The sequence below is a fragment of the Peromyscus maniculatus genome, chromosome 2, assembly GCF_049852395.1.
Source record: "Peromyscus maniculatus bairdii isolate BWxNUB_F1_BW_parent chromosome 2, HU_Pman_BW_mat_3.1, whole genome shotgun sequence".
Lineage (NCBI taxonomy): Eukaryota > Metazoa > Chordata > Mammalia > Rodentia > Cricetidae > Peromyscus > Peromyscus maniculatus.
The window spans coordinates 82,379,480-82,401,575 of NC_134853.1; the positions used below are offsets into that span (position 1 = coordinate 82,379,480).

The 22,096-nt window shown below is 40.1% G+C and overlaps 1 protein-coding gene across 3 annotated transcripts in view; it reads left to right on the forward strand.

Moving 5' to 3' along the window:
- The window catches only part of Musk (muscle associated receptor tyrosine kinase), a 94,208-nt gene that overhangs the window by 35,797 nt on the left and 36,315 nt on the right, over positions 1 to 22,096 (forward strand). For 2 of the 3 annotated variants that reach the window (XM_076564270.1, XM_076564269.1), the window contains exon 6: positions 13,932 to 14,056. In XM_076564270.1, the coding sequence (XP_076420385.1) occupies positions 13,932 to 14,056 (125 nt within the window). Of the gene's footprint in view, positions 1 to 7,276; positions 7,307 to 13,931; positions 14,057 to 22,096 lie in introns of all 3 variants that reach the window. The other variant, XM_076564268.1, reaches the window with a different exon arrangement.

Consider the following 22,096-nt stretch of genomic DNA (forward strand, 5'->3'; position numbering starts at 1 on the left):
ACATGCTGCTTGTCCTGGCGGTGGCTGCAGTGTCTCTCCTTCCTTCTTCCTGTTTCCCCAATTCTCTTCTCTCCTTGTCCCGCCTATACTACCTGTCTGGTCACTGGCCATCAGTGTTTTATTTATATAGGATGATATCCACAGCAATTTGTAGAGTTAAGTAATTAACCAATTAATTAATTTACATGGCCTTTTAGGTAGCTCAGGCTGGCCTTGAACTTGCAATCCTTTTGCTTCAGCCTCAGGATTCTACTTATCTTTACCATGTGTTGATTTTGCTGTTTCTTTTATCTGCTTCCTTTTTATCCCAATCCCTCTCCCTGCTGAATGTATTTTCCCCTCTTTTTTCCCTTCCACACAGCTTGCTGATTCTGACATTAGAGTCACCCTTTCTGCTTTGATGGTGACTTTGGCATTTTTAACACAGAGATGGTGCTTTTTGTTCTAACAGTTCTACGTCACAGGATATCACAGTTAATATTCCTGCTAAGTTGAGACACCAGGTTCTATACCCACTATTTCTTTCTCATGTTTCTTTTCTCTTTATATGTTCAATTTCTCATTTCTCTCTCTCTCTTTTTTTTTTTTTTTTTTTTTTTTTTGGTTTTTTCGAGACAGGGTTTCTCTGTGTAGCTTTGCGCCTTTCCTGGAGCTCACTTGGTAGCCCAGGCTGGCCTCGAACTCACAAAGATCCGCCTGGCTCTGCCTCCCGAGTGCTGGGATTAAAGGCGTGCGCCACCAACGCCCGGCCAATTTCTCATTTCTTAAATACAGTCTTCATTAGTTCCTTCCGTGGTAATCTATGGGTACTAGACTTTGTCTTCTTTTATTTCAGATTTTTAAAATGTATTTTATGTATGTAGGTGTTTTGTCTGCATGTCTGTCTGTGTACCACATGCTTGCCTGGTACCTGAAGAGGCTAGAGAGGGCAACAGATCCCCTGGAAATGGAGTTACTGTTGTGAGCTTTCATGTGGATGCTGGGAATTGAACCCCTGTCCTCTGCAAGGGAGGCTAGCACTCTTAACCTCTGAGCCATCTCTCCCTGTCTTCTTTTACATGGAATCATTCTTGGTTTACCCTCATGCTTTACATGAGCTTTTAAATACCAATTGGCAGATGTTTTCTCTCAGTGTTATCCCATGACTTCTCATAATATGATGGAAAACTCTTGGTCATTCTTGTTCTGTTGTTGGTAAGCCATCTCCGGTTTCTGGTAGCTTTGGCATTTTTCTTTTGATCTTTGACCATCAATGCTTTTATCCTAGCTTGTCATAGGGCCCGTGTCAGTTATTTATTAATGTGTAATAATTCACATGAAAACTCAATGGCTAGCCAGGCGGTGGTGGCGCATGCCTTTAATCCCAGCACTCAGGAGGCAGAGCCAGGCGGATCTCTGTGAGTTCGAGGCCAGCCTGGTCTACAGAGCGAGATCCAGGACAGGCACCAAAACTACACAGAGAAACTCTGTCTTGAAAAACCAAAAAGAAAAAACTCAGTGGCTAAAGACAACAGACAACATCGTTGCCATGTGTCAGGAATCATGGAGTGATTTTGCTGGGATACTCTGGGTCATATGTACAGTTGAAATGTTGACTACTTCACTGTTTTGAAAGCTTGATAAGTTGGAGGAGCCAGGTCCAATTTGACATGCCCACAGATTAGTTCTAGTTGATTCTGGCTGTGACAATCCTCAGTTCCTTGTTGTGTGGGTCCATGTACAGGGCAGCTTGAGTGTCCTCACAACAACTTACAGCTTTACTTAGTGTTTTCCTGAGATCTACTGGAGAACAGGATGGATTTTCTTTTTCTCTTTAACAGTCCCGACTCAGAAAGCGATGCAGTCACTTCTGCCACCCTCTATGTGTTAGAAATGAGTCATTAAATTCAGCGTGCTTCTGAAGGAGAAAAACCAGGCAACCTTCTTTTCCTTAGGGAGGACACAGTTCAAAGCACAAATGTCAGCTTATTTTTATTAATCTTCCTACATGCTCATTTCCTAAGTGACTTATAATTCTACTTCTGGTGGGAATGACGAAGACGTTTTCAAGTATTTCAATAAATTCTAAAGAGCTCTGAGACCGAGGCAAACCCATTGGGCTCCACCATACAGCTTGTGTTTCCTGTAGTGTTGTTCTAAGGCCTCACAAGTGACGGTGAGTTTCTGATTTCAACGGCCACAACTTTAGTATTTCTAGCGATCCAGATGTTTAGTGCTTCCAGAGACCCAATTGTTGCTACAAGTGGAGACAGTTACAACATCATCTCTTCACACACTGCCTCTCTGCCCTGCCCCTCTTCTAAGTCTTTCACACTCTTGTGATGTCAGGAGACCCGCGAATCTCTTCCACCATCTTTCCAGGTCTTTCATTGTTTCCCCTCCCTCTCTGTAAGCACCGAGGGCTTCATGATTTCTTAAGTGTCAACTTCTTTCTCGGTGATTCTTCAATTGGCTTGTCCAAGTCCAAATTTATTATATGTGTCGTTGGTACATGAATTTTAGCTGTTCTATTTTTTCTTTTGAAAACTTCCATTCTGTTTTGATTTCTAGCATTTGTATTGCTTTCTTCAGTATTACGAATTTGTGCTTGAACTTGGCCTTTCCTCTCATCACTGCCCATTGTTTTTAATGCTATGGTTTATTCACTGAGGTTTGTACTATCTTTTCATAATGCTTTATTTTCTTCCAGAGTGATTTATTATCTAATTACTACTTGCATTGGATTTCTTAGCATTTTTATTCCCAATGTCCTATGAAATTATGGATCATCACTCCTAATTAGTCTTCCTTTAAGATATTTTTTTTCTTTTCCAATAATTTTGAAGGTTGCCCTCAGAAAGTTTCCCAGTTACTTCTTCCTAATAAAGATGTTATAAGTAGAATTTAGGGCCCCAGTCTGTAATGTTCTGGAGTCCAACCCAAAAGTCCCACAGGCACCTGAATTCTGCAATACTGTGCGTGTTCCCCCTTCCTTTCAAAAGGAGGGGCATCTCATCCTTGCCTTTGTTTTCAAGCAATGAGCTACTTCCAACCTCAGGTGGACACTACTTTCTATCTATCTATCTATCTATCTATCTATCTATCTATCTATCTATCTATCTATCTATCTATCTATCTACCTATCATCTAAATCAGACCTCAATTGCTATTTAGAGAATCAAGACTCAACAGTTCCTGCCTATCTATTGTGTTCTGCCTATCTTCTTATTGGCTGAGATACTAGTTTAGTGTTGACATCCTCTCTACTACTGCTGTGTGTTTGTTCTAATGAGATGATTTTGCACTGTGAACCCAGCACTGCCTTGAATATAGTCTCCATGTAATGTTTATGTATCATTATATACATTTGACCCTAGTGAAAGGGCTGAGATGCAATTCCAGCCTCATGAAAATTCTATTTCACAGACTGAGTAAGAAGTGGGGATGTGTATTATTGTTTGAAAAGAGTAAAGGAAGTACTGGTTAAAGGTGTGCTTTTTATCCATCTAGAAAACAGTGTACTTTAGTTGGCATATGTACAGGTAACGAAAGTACAAACACAGACACACACACACACACACACACACACACATACACACACACACTAGCATCTTTTATAGTAGAAACACCCATTATGAGTCTTTTGTACAGCATGGACTTGTAACCAGGTAGCCTAGACCGAGAGGCTGCTTTAACTTCTGTACCGTTGCTATGTGCTGCATCCCTTTCATTGATTGGGTCCTAGTCACTGAGCTAAGAAAAGGACTAGGAGAACTGGAAACTCCGAAATGCTCACGTTCAAAGTAGCATCTCACACACATGTCAGACTCTTTCCCTTCATGATTTCAGGACTTTGCTATTGCTCAAACTTCTCTAAAATACCTAACACTTTCCAACAGAGCTGGCCAGGCCACAACTGGCTTTTCCTCCAAGCGCTCTCTGCCTTCTTTTCTTACATCTTTTTGTGTGTGTGTGATAATTTCTTCCCAGAAACATGAGGTCTCAGTGCCATCCAACCAGGAAGAGAGAATGTGTATGTTCAGCTCTCTGAGGCCTCAACTTTACTAGTCGAATTCCTGTTATCTTTTTGGCTCCTCTCACTCTTGTGGCCAGAAGACTTCAGGCTATCCATCCATTTCAGTCTGCTTTCTTCTGGTTCTTCATTCACTCCACAGGGTCCACATGGCCTTGTGTGATTTTACCATTTGTCCCTTTAGTCTTTTCTCAGGGGATCTTCACTTTTCTTCTTCCTGCATAACATTTGATAACCCTTCCAATTTTCTCCTCATTCCATGAACTGATGAATAATCTTACAAATGAACATGCATAGATGAATTTGGGGAGATAGACCTTAATAAGTAAAAGAATGAAATTGAGTGGAGGATATTTGCGATCTTCAGTGGCATCGGTTGGCTGACTGTATCATACAACTTCAAATAAAAGCATGCAGATTTATATCCACAGACATAAAGTGTGTAGAATGCTTCTTTTCCTTAGAGTTACTAGACTCATCATGTATATTAGTGAATTCCAAGTAACTAAAGATAAGAAGAACTAAGGAAGTTCAAAAAATTAACAATCAGATTGAGGAGCTGTGGCTATTACATCTGGAAACATGAAAAAATTCACTGGAAATTTTTTCAATTCTTGCCCAGTAGGTAGAAGTGGGAAATGGGTCTTATGGGTAGTAATTATAAGGAGACTGATTTAGAGTATATTTCTCTCCTCTTTTTTTAAAAGAGTTGGTCAAAATAGTTTGCTGAAATGATCTTGAGTTCACTATTAATGAACATACTGAAGAAAATAGTCGACTGATACTGAACTTAGTTGTTGAAATAAAGTGAATAGACCATGTCAGTCAAGGCAGGCACTGGTTGTCCATCCTAACTGCCCTCCTGAACTAGTCTAAGGAAGCAGAAGGCAAGTCATCTCTTAAACAACTGACAAAGAACTTTTAAAAAATGGTAGTATTTTATTTATTTTAAACAGTTCTGTACTTCAAGGAAGAAAAAATAACAACAGAAGTTTGTTGTTGCCCTAGTTCTAACATTATACCTTCCCCAAGATTAAAAACTATTTGGAAGATAAAACAGAGCATAACATGTAGAGCAATTAGATGAGAATTTAAATCAGAATGAAGACCATGAGGTGGGATTTTCAAAATTGGCAGAAAACAAGTTCAGAAGTCACAAGGAAACACTACAGACATCTGGGTCATATGGAGAAATTAGGACTGCAATTTGGCCTTGTAATGGCCACTAAGCTGACTCACAGAGTGCATACAAGCTTCAATAGGTTCTCATAGATTAGTGTTCCATACTTATCTCTAAGATAACCTCAGTTATGTATGCATGTATTTATGTGTGTGTGTGTTAATGTCAAAGCATGTAAGCCATTTGTGGAGATTTGCATCTATGCATACATAGAAAGGAGTTTCCATAGTAGACATATGAAACAAAACTCCCAGGCTAACCCCTTAAGCTTGCTCTTTGGAAAACAGCAAGTCTCAGACAGTTACATCTCTTTGGCTAGTTTTGTTTTGCTGCAGTGTGTGTCTGCCAGGGGCATCCTTTCACAATTTGTTAGACACAATGTGGCCCAAAGATGAACCTCTGTTTATCTCCTCTGGTAATGTCTGTGATACACTCAGAGACTCTTCCTAGGTGTGGTGGGGCATACCTAAAGAGCTAGCATTCAGGATGGGAAGACGGGGTTCAGGCAGAGGCTAGGATACACAGTGAGACCTTGTCCCTAAACAAACCAAACAATAAAAATGCAGCAAAAGCAAAACAGAGACTCCAGTTTCCAAGTGTCCACTACAGAAGAAACAAACGCTTCTTCGGTGCTTTACCTAGCACTGTTAGGAATGCCGTAAAAACCCCAATTCTCCATCTAGATTCAAGGTTCATCCTTTAATGTAATTAACATTAATTTATAAATTGTAAGTAGCCTCTAGTCTTGATTTTTAAAGCAAGAACATAAAACTAAATGCCACTGACTTCTTTGGTGAAGGCAGGAGAGTTCAGACAGAGTCAAATCTAATAGGAGATTTTATGCACATTTCACTTTAAGGGGATTGGGTGTGTAGTATGAAATGGAGATGTTTCTATGACACCAAGTTAAAGCAGAGGATGCCATGTCTGAACCTGAATGCAGATGTTGCATTCCTGGTTCTGTCCTGGCAGTAGACCTCTGAGTCTTTTTGTTTTGTTTTGTTTTGTTTTAATTTGTAAAATAGGCCCAGGCAAATCAATAATGTTCACTCATAAGTTTGCTTGCAAAAAAAAAAAAAGTACAGGCAAGAGCTCAGTGAATGGTGTATGACGTGTACAGAAATATACACCATCTGTGAAGAACCATACTAGGCTATTCCTGTCAGAAACAGTGGTTACCAACAGCATCACTATTTTTCCATATACACACATATTACAACTGGCTTATCTTTAGTTAATTCTTAAAAAGGTATAAATAGATTTGAACAAATGAGCCTTTGGGAAGGGAAATTAGGGTTCTGTGTGGGTGTTTGCATGTGTTTTGGTCATAGTAAACGTTTTAGAACAACTAATTTATTTTCTATTTACCCTTGGCTAGAGTTTCTAAAAGTACACAAATTCTCAATTATTTCTAACCAATTCAGAGTTTTGGGGTTTTTTCCTTCTTTTTTTTCTTCTTCTTTTTTAAAAATTTTCTCCCAGAGCAATCTTGGCTAATCTGTTCCCAGAATGCTCTGTTCTTCTCTATTCTCTGAGCTGCCTCTGGGGGTTAATGAGAGCTGCAGATCTTTGTTGGTGGTAGGCTTTGGTTCTGCAGAAACCCCCTAATCCCCTGTTTACCACAACACGAGTCTATTGCCATAGAAATGATAGCTGAGATCCCACAGTCCACACCACTGACTTCACAGCAGGGCCTGGTAAGACGAGAAGCCAAGCTAGCAGAGGAACAGAATTCACTAGAATAGTAGGGACTCTGTTGACTTGAAAGAAAGGAGGAATTGTCCTTGTCCACATTAAAACAAAAATGCATGAGTGAGCTACGTCTTCGGGTATGCTGTAGTTTATTTTCTGTTTAATACTGCCTGACTACAAGTAGTAATTTGGAATCCTATGCCATGGGATAAGTTTGCTTGCAAAAAAAGGTCAGCACTTTCCCTTCATGGCATTTGTTTCTGATTGAAATAAGAAACAAATTGATTCTAATGAGTCGTGCACAGTTGACGTCTAAGATCTCCTTTCTCACGATGCATTGTTTTGTTTGTGTTGTTCTCTGTGTGTCCGTTTTGTCCCGTTCCTATTAACAGAAGACAGTGAACCTGAGCAGGACACTAAAGGTATTTCCCCCCTTATTTCTGCCTTGCCGCCTCTTTTTACATGCACAGTGTATTTCAGTTGCTTATTTTCCTGACCTAAAGTGCTATTATTTTGTCAAGAATTGATAACTGCCCTGTGGGAAGAAGAAGCCGTAGCCTTAAACAGTATACCTGAGGAAGGGCTGCTTCCCTGTAGACTGGGGTTATGGACCAATCACATCTCTTAGGAGAACATTGACTCCAGAGACATGTTGGAATCATGCAGTCCAAATTCTAAAATCGCAACATGAAATAAAATAAAAAGAATGGGCAGGAGAATGAACATACACAGGTCGGAGCAGAAGTGTATTTGGGGTGGTGGTGGCTGTGTTAAAATTTTGGAGAACTGTTAAGACTGACATAGGTGTTTGGTTACCAACATTTCAGTCCGATGAGGAGTTTAATGCATTCTCTAAGTCAATAAAAATAAAGTGGTTTTATTTTCATTGACATGGAAATGTACAGTTCGTGAACTATATTCAGGAAGAAAAAGCAGCTGGAAATGAAATTTGTCTGGGAAACTGCTCGTGTACAACAAGTCTCCCATCATGAGAAGTGCCTGTCTCCCAGTGAGGCTAGGCTTGGCGCTCTTGTCACCCAAACTCTGATCATCTCAGCATACAAACCACACGTCATCAGGTCACACAGTTTGGTTCTAGAGAATCTATCTTAGGCTGCTCTTGTTTAAAACAACGTCTCCTCATTTTACAGACACAGATATAATCGATTAAGTACCCTTTTCCTCAAATGCTTGGGAGCATAAGTGTTTCAGGTTTCAGTTTTTCAGATTCTGGACTGTTTGCTCAGACTTGAGCGGCTGGGCATTCTAAATCTGAAGACCTGAATTCGATCTAGCATGCTTCAAAATGGAAACTCGTTGAGAATCAAGTTGGCATTGCAAAAGTTTTAGATTTTAAAATTTCAGATGAGGGACACTGTATTAGCTATTCATCTCACTGCCATGACAAGATAACTGACCGATGCAGCCTTAAGCAGGAGAGGGTTCACTTGCCTAGAGATCCAGGGGATGCAAATCATCTCCGCAGGGAAGACATCATGGCTGCTGTACTCCATCTGTAGCTGCAAGAGTGTGAGATGACAGTCCCTCACCTCATGGTGGATCAGGAAGCAGAGGGCTTGAACCAGCATCACAAAACGCAGCCTGTCTTCAAGGTCTGCCCCCAGTGACCTAGTTCTGCTAGCTAACCTACATGTCCTTAAGAATCCAGACCCTGGGCCTGAGAGATCGCTCAGTGGTTAAGAGCATGCATTGCTTTTACAGAAGACCCAACTTTCATTCGTATTGGGAGGTTCACGACTGCCTCTAGCTCCAGCACCAGGGGATCTGACATCCTTTTCTGGATTCCTCAGGCACCTGCAATCATAGGAGCACATCCTATACACATACCCACACATGTACACATAATTAAAATAAAAAAATACCTCTTCAAAAGAAGAATCCCAAAGCTCCCAAAGCAGTTTTAGCAGTTGCAGACAAAGGGTTCGATCATGTGAACACGTGGAGGACACTTAGATTTAAATCATAAGAGGTGTTTAATCCGTATTTGAAATGTTTTCCTTTTTCTAGAAACTAGGTTGTTTACAACACAAATCAAGTAAAGGCATCCCACCTCGTACTCTGGGTCAGTTTTCAGTCTTCTCCCTCTTCCCTTTATTCCTGCTAGCCACGGGTGGTTTGAAACCTTAAAGCAAAACAAAACAAACAAAAAGCATCTTCAAGGGAGGGTAGGAAATAATACAGAAGGGAAAGAGTAAGAGAAAATAAAACTCATGAGATCTCATTGTATCCTTTGAAAGAACCCTCAGAAATAAAAACAGCCCAAACTTGAGAAATCCTCTGGAACTGCCCTCTACCCAAGAAGGGGCTACATTCTAGCCACTAGGACGTCTGTTATTTCTGGACTTTGTCTAGGTCTCCTGTTCCCTGAGTTTTCCATGGCTTTACAAGAACAATTTTGGACCATACAATGGCCTTATCTCCGAAATACATATCACCCTTTAAAAGGACAACCAGGCCGGGCGGTGGTGGCGCACGCCTTTAATCCCAGCACTCGGGAGGCAGAGCCAGGCGGATCTCTGTGAGTTCGAGGCCAGCCTGGGCTACCAAGTGAGCTCCAGGAAAGGCGCAAAGCTACGCAGAGAAACCCTGTCTCGAAAAACCAAAAAAAAAAAAAAAAAAAAAAAAAAAAAAAAAAAAAAAAGGACAACCATAGGGCTGACTATGGATCTGAAAGTAATTTGAAAAACAGGTGGCAGGTGCTCAGGGTGAGGCCAGAAGGACTATAGCTGTGTTTGTTATAAACAACATGGACATCGCTGGCCCCTTGAATACAGTTTTGATGTTGGGTTTCCAACCTTCTGATAAGCCCGCAAATTTGCCCAAGAGATATAAAGTCCAAAGCATGTGACTAGTTCCCTAAGAGAAAACCAGGGGTTAAATATTGCCTATGCCTGTTTTTCATGTAGCTGGTGAATAATAGCATACTTGCCCATAGGGACGTGAATAAAAAAGAGAGACTAGTGAGTTGGACAATGATAAATAAGATTATCAGTAGCAAGAGGAGCGGTATAATGTCAGAATACTTACAAAGTTTCCCCAAAATTATTAAATAATTTCAAACTTCTGTTCAGCAGTTTATTTGTTTATATAACAAAACATATTTTCTGACATAAAAATAAACTACAAAATGAAGACATTTGACGCGCATTTTATTGGCTAAGAAACGGATCACATTGTGCTTTGGACAGATGACCTAGAACGCATTTCAGCTTGTGGCTACCCACTAAGGCAATGGGATTTGCTATCGAACTATATCCAAGTTCATTATCGCAGGGGATGAAGTTAGCCTGACTTGTATTGTTGATTGCAGCTGCTAGGATTGTTGTCAGCGGCTGTTAAATGGTTGGAATTTCTCTCAGCCATCTTCACCTTTCACATTTAGAACTGGAAACAAATACAGAAGGGCAAAAACATGTGCGCTTCACTGCTGATAAAGCTGAATTCAAAAACAAAGCTCTCTGGCCCAACTAACAAGGAGACTCATATAACTTCTGCTTTTCATTCTTACCTTCCCAACCTTTCACATCTCACGTCTTAATGTTTGGGTGGAGAAGTCCTGATCTGGTAAGCTTTCAACCGCATGGCAAGCTCTCTCCCTTCATTTAGGTAGGGCACCCAAGAGAATGGTGGTCCAGCCAGGCTGAGATGCACATATTATAGAGAACTTCATTTGCCTGATCTCACCAGAAAAATCACTCACTCACTCACTCACCTGCTCATTCACTCACTCATCTACTCACTCCCTCATTTAATAAATATTAATTGATTACATAGCCTGTCCCAGGGCACATCTGGAGATAGACACAGACTAACATATATATATATAAAATCAGCCTGCAATAATGAACAAAACAAAGCCAGACATTGCTATGTTTCCATTGCATGGAGAGGGACAATCAAAATACACATAAATAAAGGGATCCACAGGTGTCAGTGGTACTAAGTATATGATGAAACATAAACAGACTGAGGAGGCATGAAGGACAGTATGATAACAAGACAACTCAGTGCAAACCAAAAGACATGAATGGCATTTAGAAGCCCCTTTGGGAGTAGAGGAAAAGGGAAGGGAAGGGTCGAAGCTGTCTGTCAATACTGCAAAGGGAGAGCTGAGTCCTACCTCTCGGAGAGAACCCAAGAGAGTGGCATGGAGCCGCTTCACTGTAATCCCCAGTCACTTTCTTCTCTCACTGCACTGAATGATGAAGCCCACTTTGGAGAAAGCAAATAACTTTATTAGCAGTTTTACATTCATAGAGCTACTACTTAAATGGCCAACAGTACCCATCACATGTACCCAAATGGAGCCCATAGAAAGTTGGGGATGAGGCAGTACAGGGAATCAATTAAGTTCAAAATCATGATGAACTGTGCACGAACAGCTGGCTGGTCTATTCACCATCTCACTTCATGACTAGCTGTGTTGTGCAGTATGGATGGATCATCAAGGGTTTTGCAATGAGCCTAAATGACAACCCACATGATGCATTAGCAGCCAAAAGGAAAAGAAAAGCTGTGAATCAGAACACAATACACCCACCCTGGCTACTGAATTTCCAAGAAGAATTCCAAGTTCCCCAATTAAAACATTTGTTTCTATAAATCAAAACAGTAGAAGGAATCTAGATTCCCTATTTCTCCATTTTCTTTATTGTCCTAATCTCCATCCAAAAGGCCCTCATTTCAAATCCAAGGGCACAGTCAAGTCATTAGAGTACTTTTCTGGTATGAACGAGACCAAAATGATGCAACTCCAAGTCTCAAGCATCTCCCTGTTTTCAGTGCTCAGAGGCCGTGGACGCCATGTGGTACTGATTACAGTGACTCAACTCAAAATTTGCAGTGCCAATCCCTGCATGCACTACCCCATCCACATGTGACAAATGGGATCAGATGTGGGCCTGGCCTAGGTCTCGATTGCTATCACTAAGAACAAGAAGAGTATGTAGATGCCCCCTGCTAGGATGCCTCTCAGCCTAGGGCTGGCCATCAAAAGCACACGGCCTGTGAACTAGGATTAAGTTCAGCAAACAAGAATCCAAAAGAGCGCTTGGGAGATACTGTCCTTAAACCTCCCTCAGCCTGTAATACATCGCTTTCCTTCTGCTACTTATTGATCGAGGCAACTAAATAATCTACCATTTTAAGTTTTCTGCATTCTGGGTTTGACAGACATGATCTCCAGGGCATTGTTTCCTGTGTTCCTGAACTCCGATTCTTGTTGCATGTTTAACTAGACCTCAGGATTTTCTAAAGCCAGGATATTGTTGTGTTTGTTATTATTATTATTATTATTATTATTATTATTATTATTATTATTAGACATCATCTCATGTGGTCCAGGATGGCCTCAAATTCCCCTGTAGCTGAGGAAGACTTTAGACTCCAAATCCTCCTGCCTCCACCTCCCCAGTGACGGGATTACAGACATGTGCTATTACAGCATCTGGTTTTTATGGTGCTAGAGACTGAACCCAGGGCTTTGTATAGCCTAGGCAATCACTCTACCAGTTGAACTACATCTCTAGCCCTCAATTTTGGTTTTAAGAGGCAGGTTCAACTTCATGCTAAACATTCAACACATTTTTTGAAACTTCTTATTTCTTAACCACTGTTGTTTTTGAAGATGACACTTTTCCGTTCTCCTCCTGGCTTTTGCATACAACATTTACATATTTAAATAGACCATCAGAGATTTTGCAATCAGCCCAAATGATGTTATAAATAATGCATGTCTTGGAGTCTTCAATATCAAAAGATAGGAAGCCAAGTTAATTCAATTTTGCACTGAAGACCCATTGTCAAGAAAGATCACATTTTTATACCTTTGAATTATGTAACCTTATAAAGAGTTTCTCGAAAGTCAGAAATACTCCTGCCAAGCTCTAGCCTTGCTATTATTGTTCTGTGTGTTTCCTGCCTTGTCCACGCAAACTCCATGGATTTCGGTTAACTAGAAGAACGAAGTTTCAAAGTGCTGTGCTAACTGGGGTTTAGAATCCCTGTCATGCTCTGGGCTCATGCCCTAGAAAACAACAGAAGAGAGCATAAAATATGTTGACAATATAATAGGAAAACAAAAAGATTTCATAATAGTTTAAAAGAACATTGGATTTGACATCAGAAGACCTAAGACCAAGCTTATTACCATCCCTGTTTTTACTCTGAGGAAATAAATAAAATTAATGGGGATTCAGTTTATAAAGAAGAGCAGAAATCTAGCCAATCTTGTATACTGTGCTCTCCAGTTCATTCTGAGTTTCCACCTCTCTCTTTAATTCAAGATAAAACTGCTAAATCCGAAGAACTGATTTTTTTTTAAATCGGCGAAGATTGTAACCTTAAGGAATGCAAATGGCTAATCCTCCTCCTCACATGTATCTAAAATATCCCTTTCCTTTTCTCCAGTATATCATCCAACTCTCTGAAATGTATGATATATTTGGATTTATTCTCCCTGCTATGCTATGATAGAGTTAAGGGTAAAAAACATTAATCATTTCTTTAATTCACTAAAATAGTGTCCTGTGTTCATTTTGATCCTGAATGCCTCTGGGCACTTAATCCAGTAGTGAACAAAACAGGCTAAGACAATCTAATGTGGGAACTGAAGAACAGATAAGTAGGAACTGACTGAGGGAATATCAGATAGCAGTGGATGTGTAAAGATCATACAATAGAATGACAAAGATGTACTATGTGTTGGATGACTACGGTCTAAGAAAATGTCCTTTAAAATGAGACCTGAGTTATACATATAAGGAACCCATCACATGAAGACGTGAGCATGAATGTTCTAGACTGGGAAATAACAAATATACACTTCTATGTTGGAAATAAGCTCAGTGTGGCCTGGGGTGGTGAGAAAAGCAAGATCATAGACCAAAGAGCCTGGAGGCCAAGCCCAGCAACACTGAAGGGTTGATCACACTCAGGGGCATATCACGTGACTGCAGTTTTGAAAGTCCTATCTTGCTTAGCCATTTCATAAGGAACAATCTCTCATGCTCTTTGTCTTCCTAACAGTTTTTGCAAGAATCCTGCGTGCTCCTGAGTCCCACAATGTCACCTTTGGTTCCTTTGTAACCCTACGCTGCACAGCAATAGGCATCCCTGTCCCCACCATCAGCTGGATTGAAAACGGAAATGCTGTGAGTGTCTTGTGCTTGGGATTATTTGGGGAAGACCCACTGGTGATGAATTTATGAACATAGCATGTACTTGTAGTGTGTGGTGATTTCAATGAGAACAGCTCCCATAGCCTCACATGGTTGACTACTTGATCCCGACTTGAAGGAACTGTTTGAGAAAAATTAGGAGGTGTGGCTTTTTGAGGAAGTGTGTCACTGGGGGCAGGCTTTGGGGTTTCAAAAGGCTATTCCCTCTGTCACTCTCTCTCTCTCTGCTTCCAACTTGTGAATCAAGATGTAAGTTCAGCTATTCCTAGCATGCTTTTGCTCCACCATCGTGGATTCTACCTCTCTGAAACTATAAGCCCCAAGTTAAATGTTATCTTTCATAAACTACCTTTGTCATAGCATTTTTATCACAGCAATAGAAAAGTCACTGTGACATAATGTTACATTTCTATCTATGTCTATATACTTGTACCAGTATTTGAAGCTATTTTCTGTTCCAAAAACCACTGGATTAAACCCTGGGAGTTTGTGTTTTCCCATGTATCATGTAAAAAGCAGAATACTTCCTTTGGTTTTTTTGTTTGTTTGTTTGTTTGTTTGTTTGTATAAAAGAGAAATGCTTACAAGTCCTTCCCACAACTGAAATAATTTTCATAAAATGTACCAGGAAAAGACCAGTTCATTGATGGCGATTACTTTAATGGAAAGTAATGCAGAATTATAGCCCATCTATACCAGTTCAATATATTTTTCTGCATTTTAAACAGTTATAATAATAGCTAATGTGATTACATGATTAATTTGAGCCAGGCCCTCTTCTAAGCACTTTATTAGAATTCACTCATTCATTTTACAAACCCATGTTGAGCATCTGAATATCAAGTACTAGCCTAGGCCCCGTGGAAACAACAAGCAAGCAAAATAGGAGACCTTCCCTGATGTCAAAGAGCTTCCATTCTGGTGAGAAAGGACAGAGAATAAAATCAGAGAGAGAATGTATACTGTGTGTGGACTGTGTCAACTATGACAAAAAAATAATAAACATAAAGCCAGGAATGAGACACACAGTCGGACCTTAGAAGAAAGATTCCAGTTTGAATAGAGCGGTTGAGTTTAACGGAGACAAAGACAACTGGGCAGAGGTCTGGGTATGATGACAGGCGAGGCTATGAAGATACATGCTGGAAGATTACTAGATGAAGTCTCTGAGATGAGGGTGTAGACATGGTCTGTTGGAGGAGCATCCAGGAGGTTAGTGTGAGTACAGATGAGTGAATGTATAGATAAGGGGTGTGGTGGCCACTGTGAGTCAGAAAGGCCTGCAGAGGTCCCTGAAGCAACTTCTGCTTCCCTTTGTCTAACATGGGACTCAGTTGCAAGGATGCTTCTATTGTCTATTGACCGTGGGTTTTCTTCATTGTGTGTCTAGTTATCTTTGAGTAACCACTATTCATTGTATTAGAAAGAAGATGTCGAATTTGAGGGCTGGAGGGTGGTACTTTCCTCTGGAAATAATTCTTGCTCCATTCTGTCAGGATCTAAGGACTACCTCTAATCTTGGACCACTTTAGTTTTGAAGCTCCTTGGATACACTCAGTGATTATTGCATGGATGTAATACTTTACATGGACTATTTCACTTATAGCTCACACTAACATGATCCTGATAACTAGCACTTTGAGACATTTCTTTATGATTGTTACATTTTAATTTCTCTTCTCACTCCTTAAAGACAACCAAAAGAAAATCTGAACTTTCTGAAGCTGGGAAGTGTCTCAGGGGAAGTAGAATACTCTAATTTTTTTTAACCTGTTAAACTTTTTTCTAGAATTTAAATTTCTTTTGAGTATAAAGGTTCATATATAATAGCTAGTTTATGGTATCTAGAAAGGGAAATTAATCAGGACTATTATTGTCATATATTTTAAATATTGCCTGTTGTCTATTTGTGTTTGGTGTAAATATACTTCTTGTTTTATCTTAGTTTGCTTTCTGTTGCTGTGATAAAAATGCTGTGACCAATAGCAACTTGAGAAAGAAAGGTTTTATTTAAGCTGACAGCTTATAGTCCATCATGACAGGAAGGCAGGAACTCAATCAGAAACCTGGAGGCAAGAACTGAAGCAGAAGTCATGATGGAATGATGCTTACTTGCTTACTCTCCATAGCTTGCTCAGTCTGTTTTCTTATACACCCTGGACTACCTGCCTAGGGATGGTAACACCCACAGTAGGCTGGTCCCTTCCATATCAACTATTAATCAAGAAAATGTCCCCACAGACTTGCCTATAGGCCAATATGATAGAGGCAACTCTTCAATTGAGGTTCACTCTTCCCAGATGCTTGTGTCAATTTGACAAAACAAAAGACAAACCTAAGTAGCACAGTTTTGAGATTGTGATTATGAGGTAAAGAAACATATTTTCATTGCTTTGGTGTAGATGCAATTGAAGTCAATATAACTCCTCTTCATCAATTGTATCAATTACTGGAGAGCATGGCATTTCCATAGTGATGGTACCCTTGTGTGGCACCATCCCTTCACTCCCTACAGCACCACTTTTTTGTTTCACTGTGCTGTTTCATCTTGCTCTATTTTCTGTTCTGGATTATTGTATCTATTTTCTAAACTGGGAGCAGCCTGTTCTTTTAGTGAGCTATCAAGATCATGTTCCAAGGTCAATGTTAAGCCAGCCTTATGGAATCGCCTGGCAAGCTTGCGTATTTTTCTTTGGTGCAGGGCCTGAAGTGAAGAGGGTACAATGGAAATCTCTAAAACTCTGAGACACTTACCCTGCTATACCTTTAAGGATAGCTTCTCTCTCCTTTACACTCTTTCTACTCAGACTCCCAGTCAGCAGATTCCTCTCTGTGATGGATAATAGTCAGAGTCAACTTGACTAGATTTAGAATCCCTCAGGAGAGTATGGAAACATCAGAATATTAGGATAACTAATATTGAATAACTAAGGATGTTACACAAAGTGCTCATGGGACACACAATGGCTAGTCACGTTAACCTCCTAACATGGTAATAAGCCTATAACTACAGAAGATGAGGCTGTTCCCCATCTCCCATGCAAACTAAAACACTAGACAGCCAGAGACACAAGAGTAGAAGAAAGCCAAGCAATGTTCCTCAACTTGATGAAGACACATCTTCTTTCTTCCCATGGAAATGTTATTTCTTTCACGGAAACTTGTAGTCAGATAAACTTGGGCATGACAGATTTGTTTATTTTCTCTTACTATATTGAATATAGTAATTTGATGGGGATAAAGAATAGTTTACTATTTTAAAAAATGATTTCTTTTTTATTTTATTTTTTGAGGTGGGGTTTCCTCTGTGTAGCCCTGGCTGTCCTGGAATTCACTATGTAGACCAGGCTGTCCTAGAGCTCACTGAGATCTGCCTGCTTTTGCTGCCCAAGTGCTAGGGTTAATGGCATGTGCCACCATGCCTGGGAGCTTACTATTTTAAAAAAGAAAGTCTTTGTATGTTCTAGAACCAAATTTAATGAAAGTTATTCTAATAAGGACTGTTATATAAACATTTAACTAAAAAATTAGAAAAACTATCTTTCTTGCTTTGTCCAGTACACATGATTCCTAAAAATTTATAAAAGTTGACATAGTTTTGTTAAAAGAATTTTGTAAAAAAAAATAGATAGTACATATACTTTGAAGATTGTGTTTTTAAATATTCTTATAGATAACCATATTTCACCCAGATTTTTAAAGTGACATGATTTTTGTTTCGAGTATGTGAACTTTGGAGTGTTCAGGTGAAGTTATGAAATTACCCAACTATCTATGGCTATAGGTAGATTATCTCAAGATGGCATTGTTAATGGATTAATGATGCATACAAATGCTGTACAGGTATTCATTATCTCAGGTGTTATTATATGATAGAACTTCCTTTTTTAACTGCCTCTTTCAAAAGTATTTCTCTTAAAAAATTATTTTAGTTTTCATTCCATGTACATGTATGTGTGTGTGCTTGTGGGTTTGTGTATGTGTGAGTGCATGTGCCCATGGAGTTCAGAAAAGAGCATCAGATTCTCTGGAGCTGAAGTTACAGGCAACTGTATACTGCCCATTGTGCTGTGGGTGCTGAGATCCGAACTCAGGTCTTCTGCAAGAGCACTCCATGCTTCAACCACTGAGCCATCTCTGCAGTTCCCAAATATTTCTCTATTATATTTTTCTGTAATATGTTTAAGGTATAAGAATGATATTTTTATGCCATATGCTTGGTGAAATAATTGCCACAGTCAAGCAAATGAACAGATCCATCTACCTCCTTACAAAAGTCATCGCTATCAGAAAGACAGAATGTTCTAGCCAGAGAAGAGAATTCACTCTGGCTTCTTTAGTTAAATAAATCTGAGTGACTTGGCAAAAACATCCTCACTATAAATGCCAGATATAATCACCTGAGTTAAGTCCAGCCAGCCACTGCTTAACGTGGGATAATGGTTCTAGGCCCTCCATGGATAACAAAAACCTTGGATGCTCAAGCCCCTTATGTCCAACGGTCTACTATTTGTGCATATTTTAAATCTTCTCTTGGTACAAATGCTATGGAAATAACTATTACACAATTTTATTTAGGGGATAATGACAGGTTAAAAAAAAATCTCATACATGTTCAACATAAACATACTTTTGAAAATATTTTCAATACAAAGTTAGTCAGATCCATACAGGCCACGGGTAAACTTGCAAGGCCACTGTACCAGTAGTCTTTGAGCATACCTTAGTAAAAGGTCATGACAATAATCTGAACTCATCCCTTTGATCTTTTAAAACCCAGCAAGGGGGCAAAATGATCCAAATAGAGGGCAGAAGGTTGCTTTTATTTTTAGATCATCAAAAATACTAAACTGTTAGTCGGGGTGAGCGATGAAGAAAGAAAAACAGACTCAAACTATGACTAACAAGGCCTGCTGTGTGTGAGTCACCGAGGGAGTCAAGTGAGGCCTCTGGACGCAGGAGGAAAAGCGCTTAGAAGCCACATCATCCTTGAGCTTTGGATGGTCTGCTCTCTCCACTGAACTATTTCAGCACTTGGAGGGAGCCCCCTGGAGAGGTCAGGTTGAAGAGCTCTTCTTCTTTCTGGGAGGCATGCTTTCACTAACCTCTTGACCTCCAGGAAGTGTTGAGGAATGACATGCTTAGGTGTGAACAGGAAATGCGTTGGCAGCCTAGGCAGCATTGGGGGGCTGTTCGTTTCTCAGTTGCTGCGTTGCCCTGCACAGCTTTTCTTCTCTAAGGAGGGAACCAGCTTGGCAAAGAAGGAAAGAAACAGTTCCCCCGCTTCACTTCTATAAACTGGAAAGGGATGATCCTCATAAACAAGACAGAAAACGCAAAACACACCAAGCACGCCGACTGACCGTAGAAGTTGACTTCAGCCTGTCTCGCATTGCTGTTTTGCAGTAAAATCAGGGAGAGTTTGTGTTTAAAGATGTCCAGCTGCTTAGACCTAACACAGAAACTTATATCTATAAGATGTTGGTCTTCTGAGAAATATGATAACAAAGAATTCAGCAGAAATTCCTGAATGCATACTTCATGTGTGTAGAGAGGGCCAGAAAAGAGAGGCTCAGAGTGTCAATTGTCTAGGCTTCTCCAGTTCTGGAATTACAAGCACACATCAGTTTTTGTTTTTGTTTTTGTTTTTGTTTTTGATTTTGATTTTGATTTTTGTTTTTTGGTGTGTGTGTGTGTGTGTGTGTGTGTGTGTGAGAGAGAGAGAGAGAGAGAGAGAGAGAGAGAGAGAGAGAGAGAGAGAGAGAGAGAGAGAGAGAGAGAGTGTTCTGGAGATCAAACTCAGGTTATCATGCTACTAAGCCACGCTCTTTGCTGGTTGAGCTCTTCTGCTAGTATGGATGCATACCTCTTAAAGATATTCTCTCTGCTTCTTCAGTTTCCATACAGACCAGGCTACTTATATGAGGGGAATACCATAATGCTTGATCTGACCTGGAAAGTTTTCCCATTGATTGAGACTAGTAATGAGGGTAGAGGATTGCAAGACAGAGGAGATACTTGGACAACATTTCATTATGTAATTGCTATGGACAATGTCCAGTGCTAGAGACAGCTAGCCATCACATTTAAGAACACTCATCATAGACTGGGGAAGAGTGTAGCTGAAAAGCACACGGTGTGAGGACAGTTTGGATCCCCAGAACCCACATAAAAGTTGGAAGTGAAAGCTTGCATCTGTAATCCCAGAGCCACTACAGGGAGGTAGGAGGCAGAGATGGACAGTTTCCAAAGCTGCTGTACATAGTAGGCATAAGACGCTGTCTCATACAATGTAGAAAGCAAGGCTAGACATCCAAAGTTGTCCTCTGACCTCCACACATGCACTGTGGCACCCCAGCCTTGCCCATGTACACATACACACATCACAGAGAGTTGGGGGGAGAAGAAGAAGAAGAAGAAGAAGAAGAAGAAGAAGAAGAAGAAGAAGAAGAAGAAGAAGAAGAAGAAGAAGAGAGATTTAAGAAGTAAAGAAAGCTGATCACATCTCAGACTTTCCCTGCGGGGACCCCCCCCCCCACCATACACACCAGTCTAAGAGAGCCTGCATGTGAAATAGTAAGAAAACTCTCTTCAAATTTCCTCTTCTTCACCATATTCACATTGAGGAACTTATTCCATGGAAGCCAAGCTTATGTCACCCTGGGCTCAACATCTAGTCCTCCAAAATAACATTGGATAATTCTTTAATTTTCCTCAGTCATTTGAATTTCCTTCCAACTGGTATTGCTTTCCCCTCACCTAAATAGTGGTGATGAATGAATAATTTATTGAAAATGTGTCATAGTGCTTAAGAAAACAGAAGAAAGAATTGCCATTTCAAAATTAGCCACAATCTTTACAATGGCATTTGTTGGTTGATTTGTTAAGGTTGTAGAGTTGGCTTTCTGTTGCTGTGACAAGTGCCCAAGAAACACAACATAGCAAGGAAGACAGATTCCTCTCAGCTCATGGTTTCAGAGGTCTGAGGCTACAGTCCTCTGGTCTCCTCTCTTGTGTGTGATTCAGCATATGAATGTCTGGCTGTCAGAGTGTGTGGACCTCTCCTTAGCTGTGAAGTAGAGAGGAAAAGGGGAGCAGGGGTCCAACATCCCCTTCAAGGCCACATGCTTGATGATGCAACTTCTTCTAGGTTCTACCTCCTAACACTACTGTAGCTCCCTAACCTTACCAAGACTTCCAACCAGCCCTTTCACACATGAGACTTTGAAAACATTCGAGATTCATGCTATTATGCTTGTTTGATGATGACTCATTTGCTTTCTCTTCAAGGACTAGGGAACATAATGTTTACAAACCATGGGCTTTGGTGTCAGACCAACAGGGGTACAGTTCTAACTCTCAGCTGAATAGAACCTGTAGACAGTCTTGGGTCAGTGGAATGCCAGTTTAGAAGGTAAAGGTGCCTGCCAGTTCAGTCCTTGAGTTCAATGACCTGAGTTCAATCCTTGAGAGCGACACCATGGAAAGAGAGAGCCAACTCACCTTCTTACCCATGCCATGACATGAGTGTGCCCACACACTTACACAAAAATAAATAAATGAAATATAATTAAAAATTAAAAAAAGAAAGTGTAGGCAGTCTTAACTACATAGTTGGAATGATGACTAGTGAATAAGCATTTGTATAATTAATCTTGTCAATTACATGCTAATATATTGATAATCTGGTTCTTTAAGGACATTTGACTTCTGGTTTAAGGGCCCAGCATAGTTTGTATGAGTGTCTTGGACCCACAAACAACTTTTCTTATTACACATCTATCAATATGATGTCCATTTATAGAGAAGTAATCTGATATTATGAAGTCTAAACCTCTTAATCTTGTCTGCTCCTACCTGCAGAACAGGATAAATCTTGGAGCACCTACAAAGAGTATCATTGGAGCTCAGATTGTTTGTTTCAAAGCTGAATGAATTAAAAAAATAACTGTTGTGAGTAGCAGTCTAGTCATCCTTGTTCCACATCTAGCATCTTCCTATGAGTGAGTACAT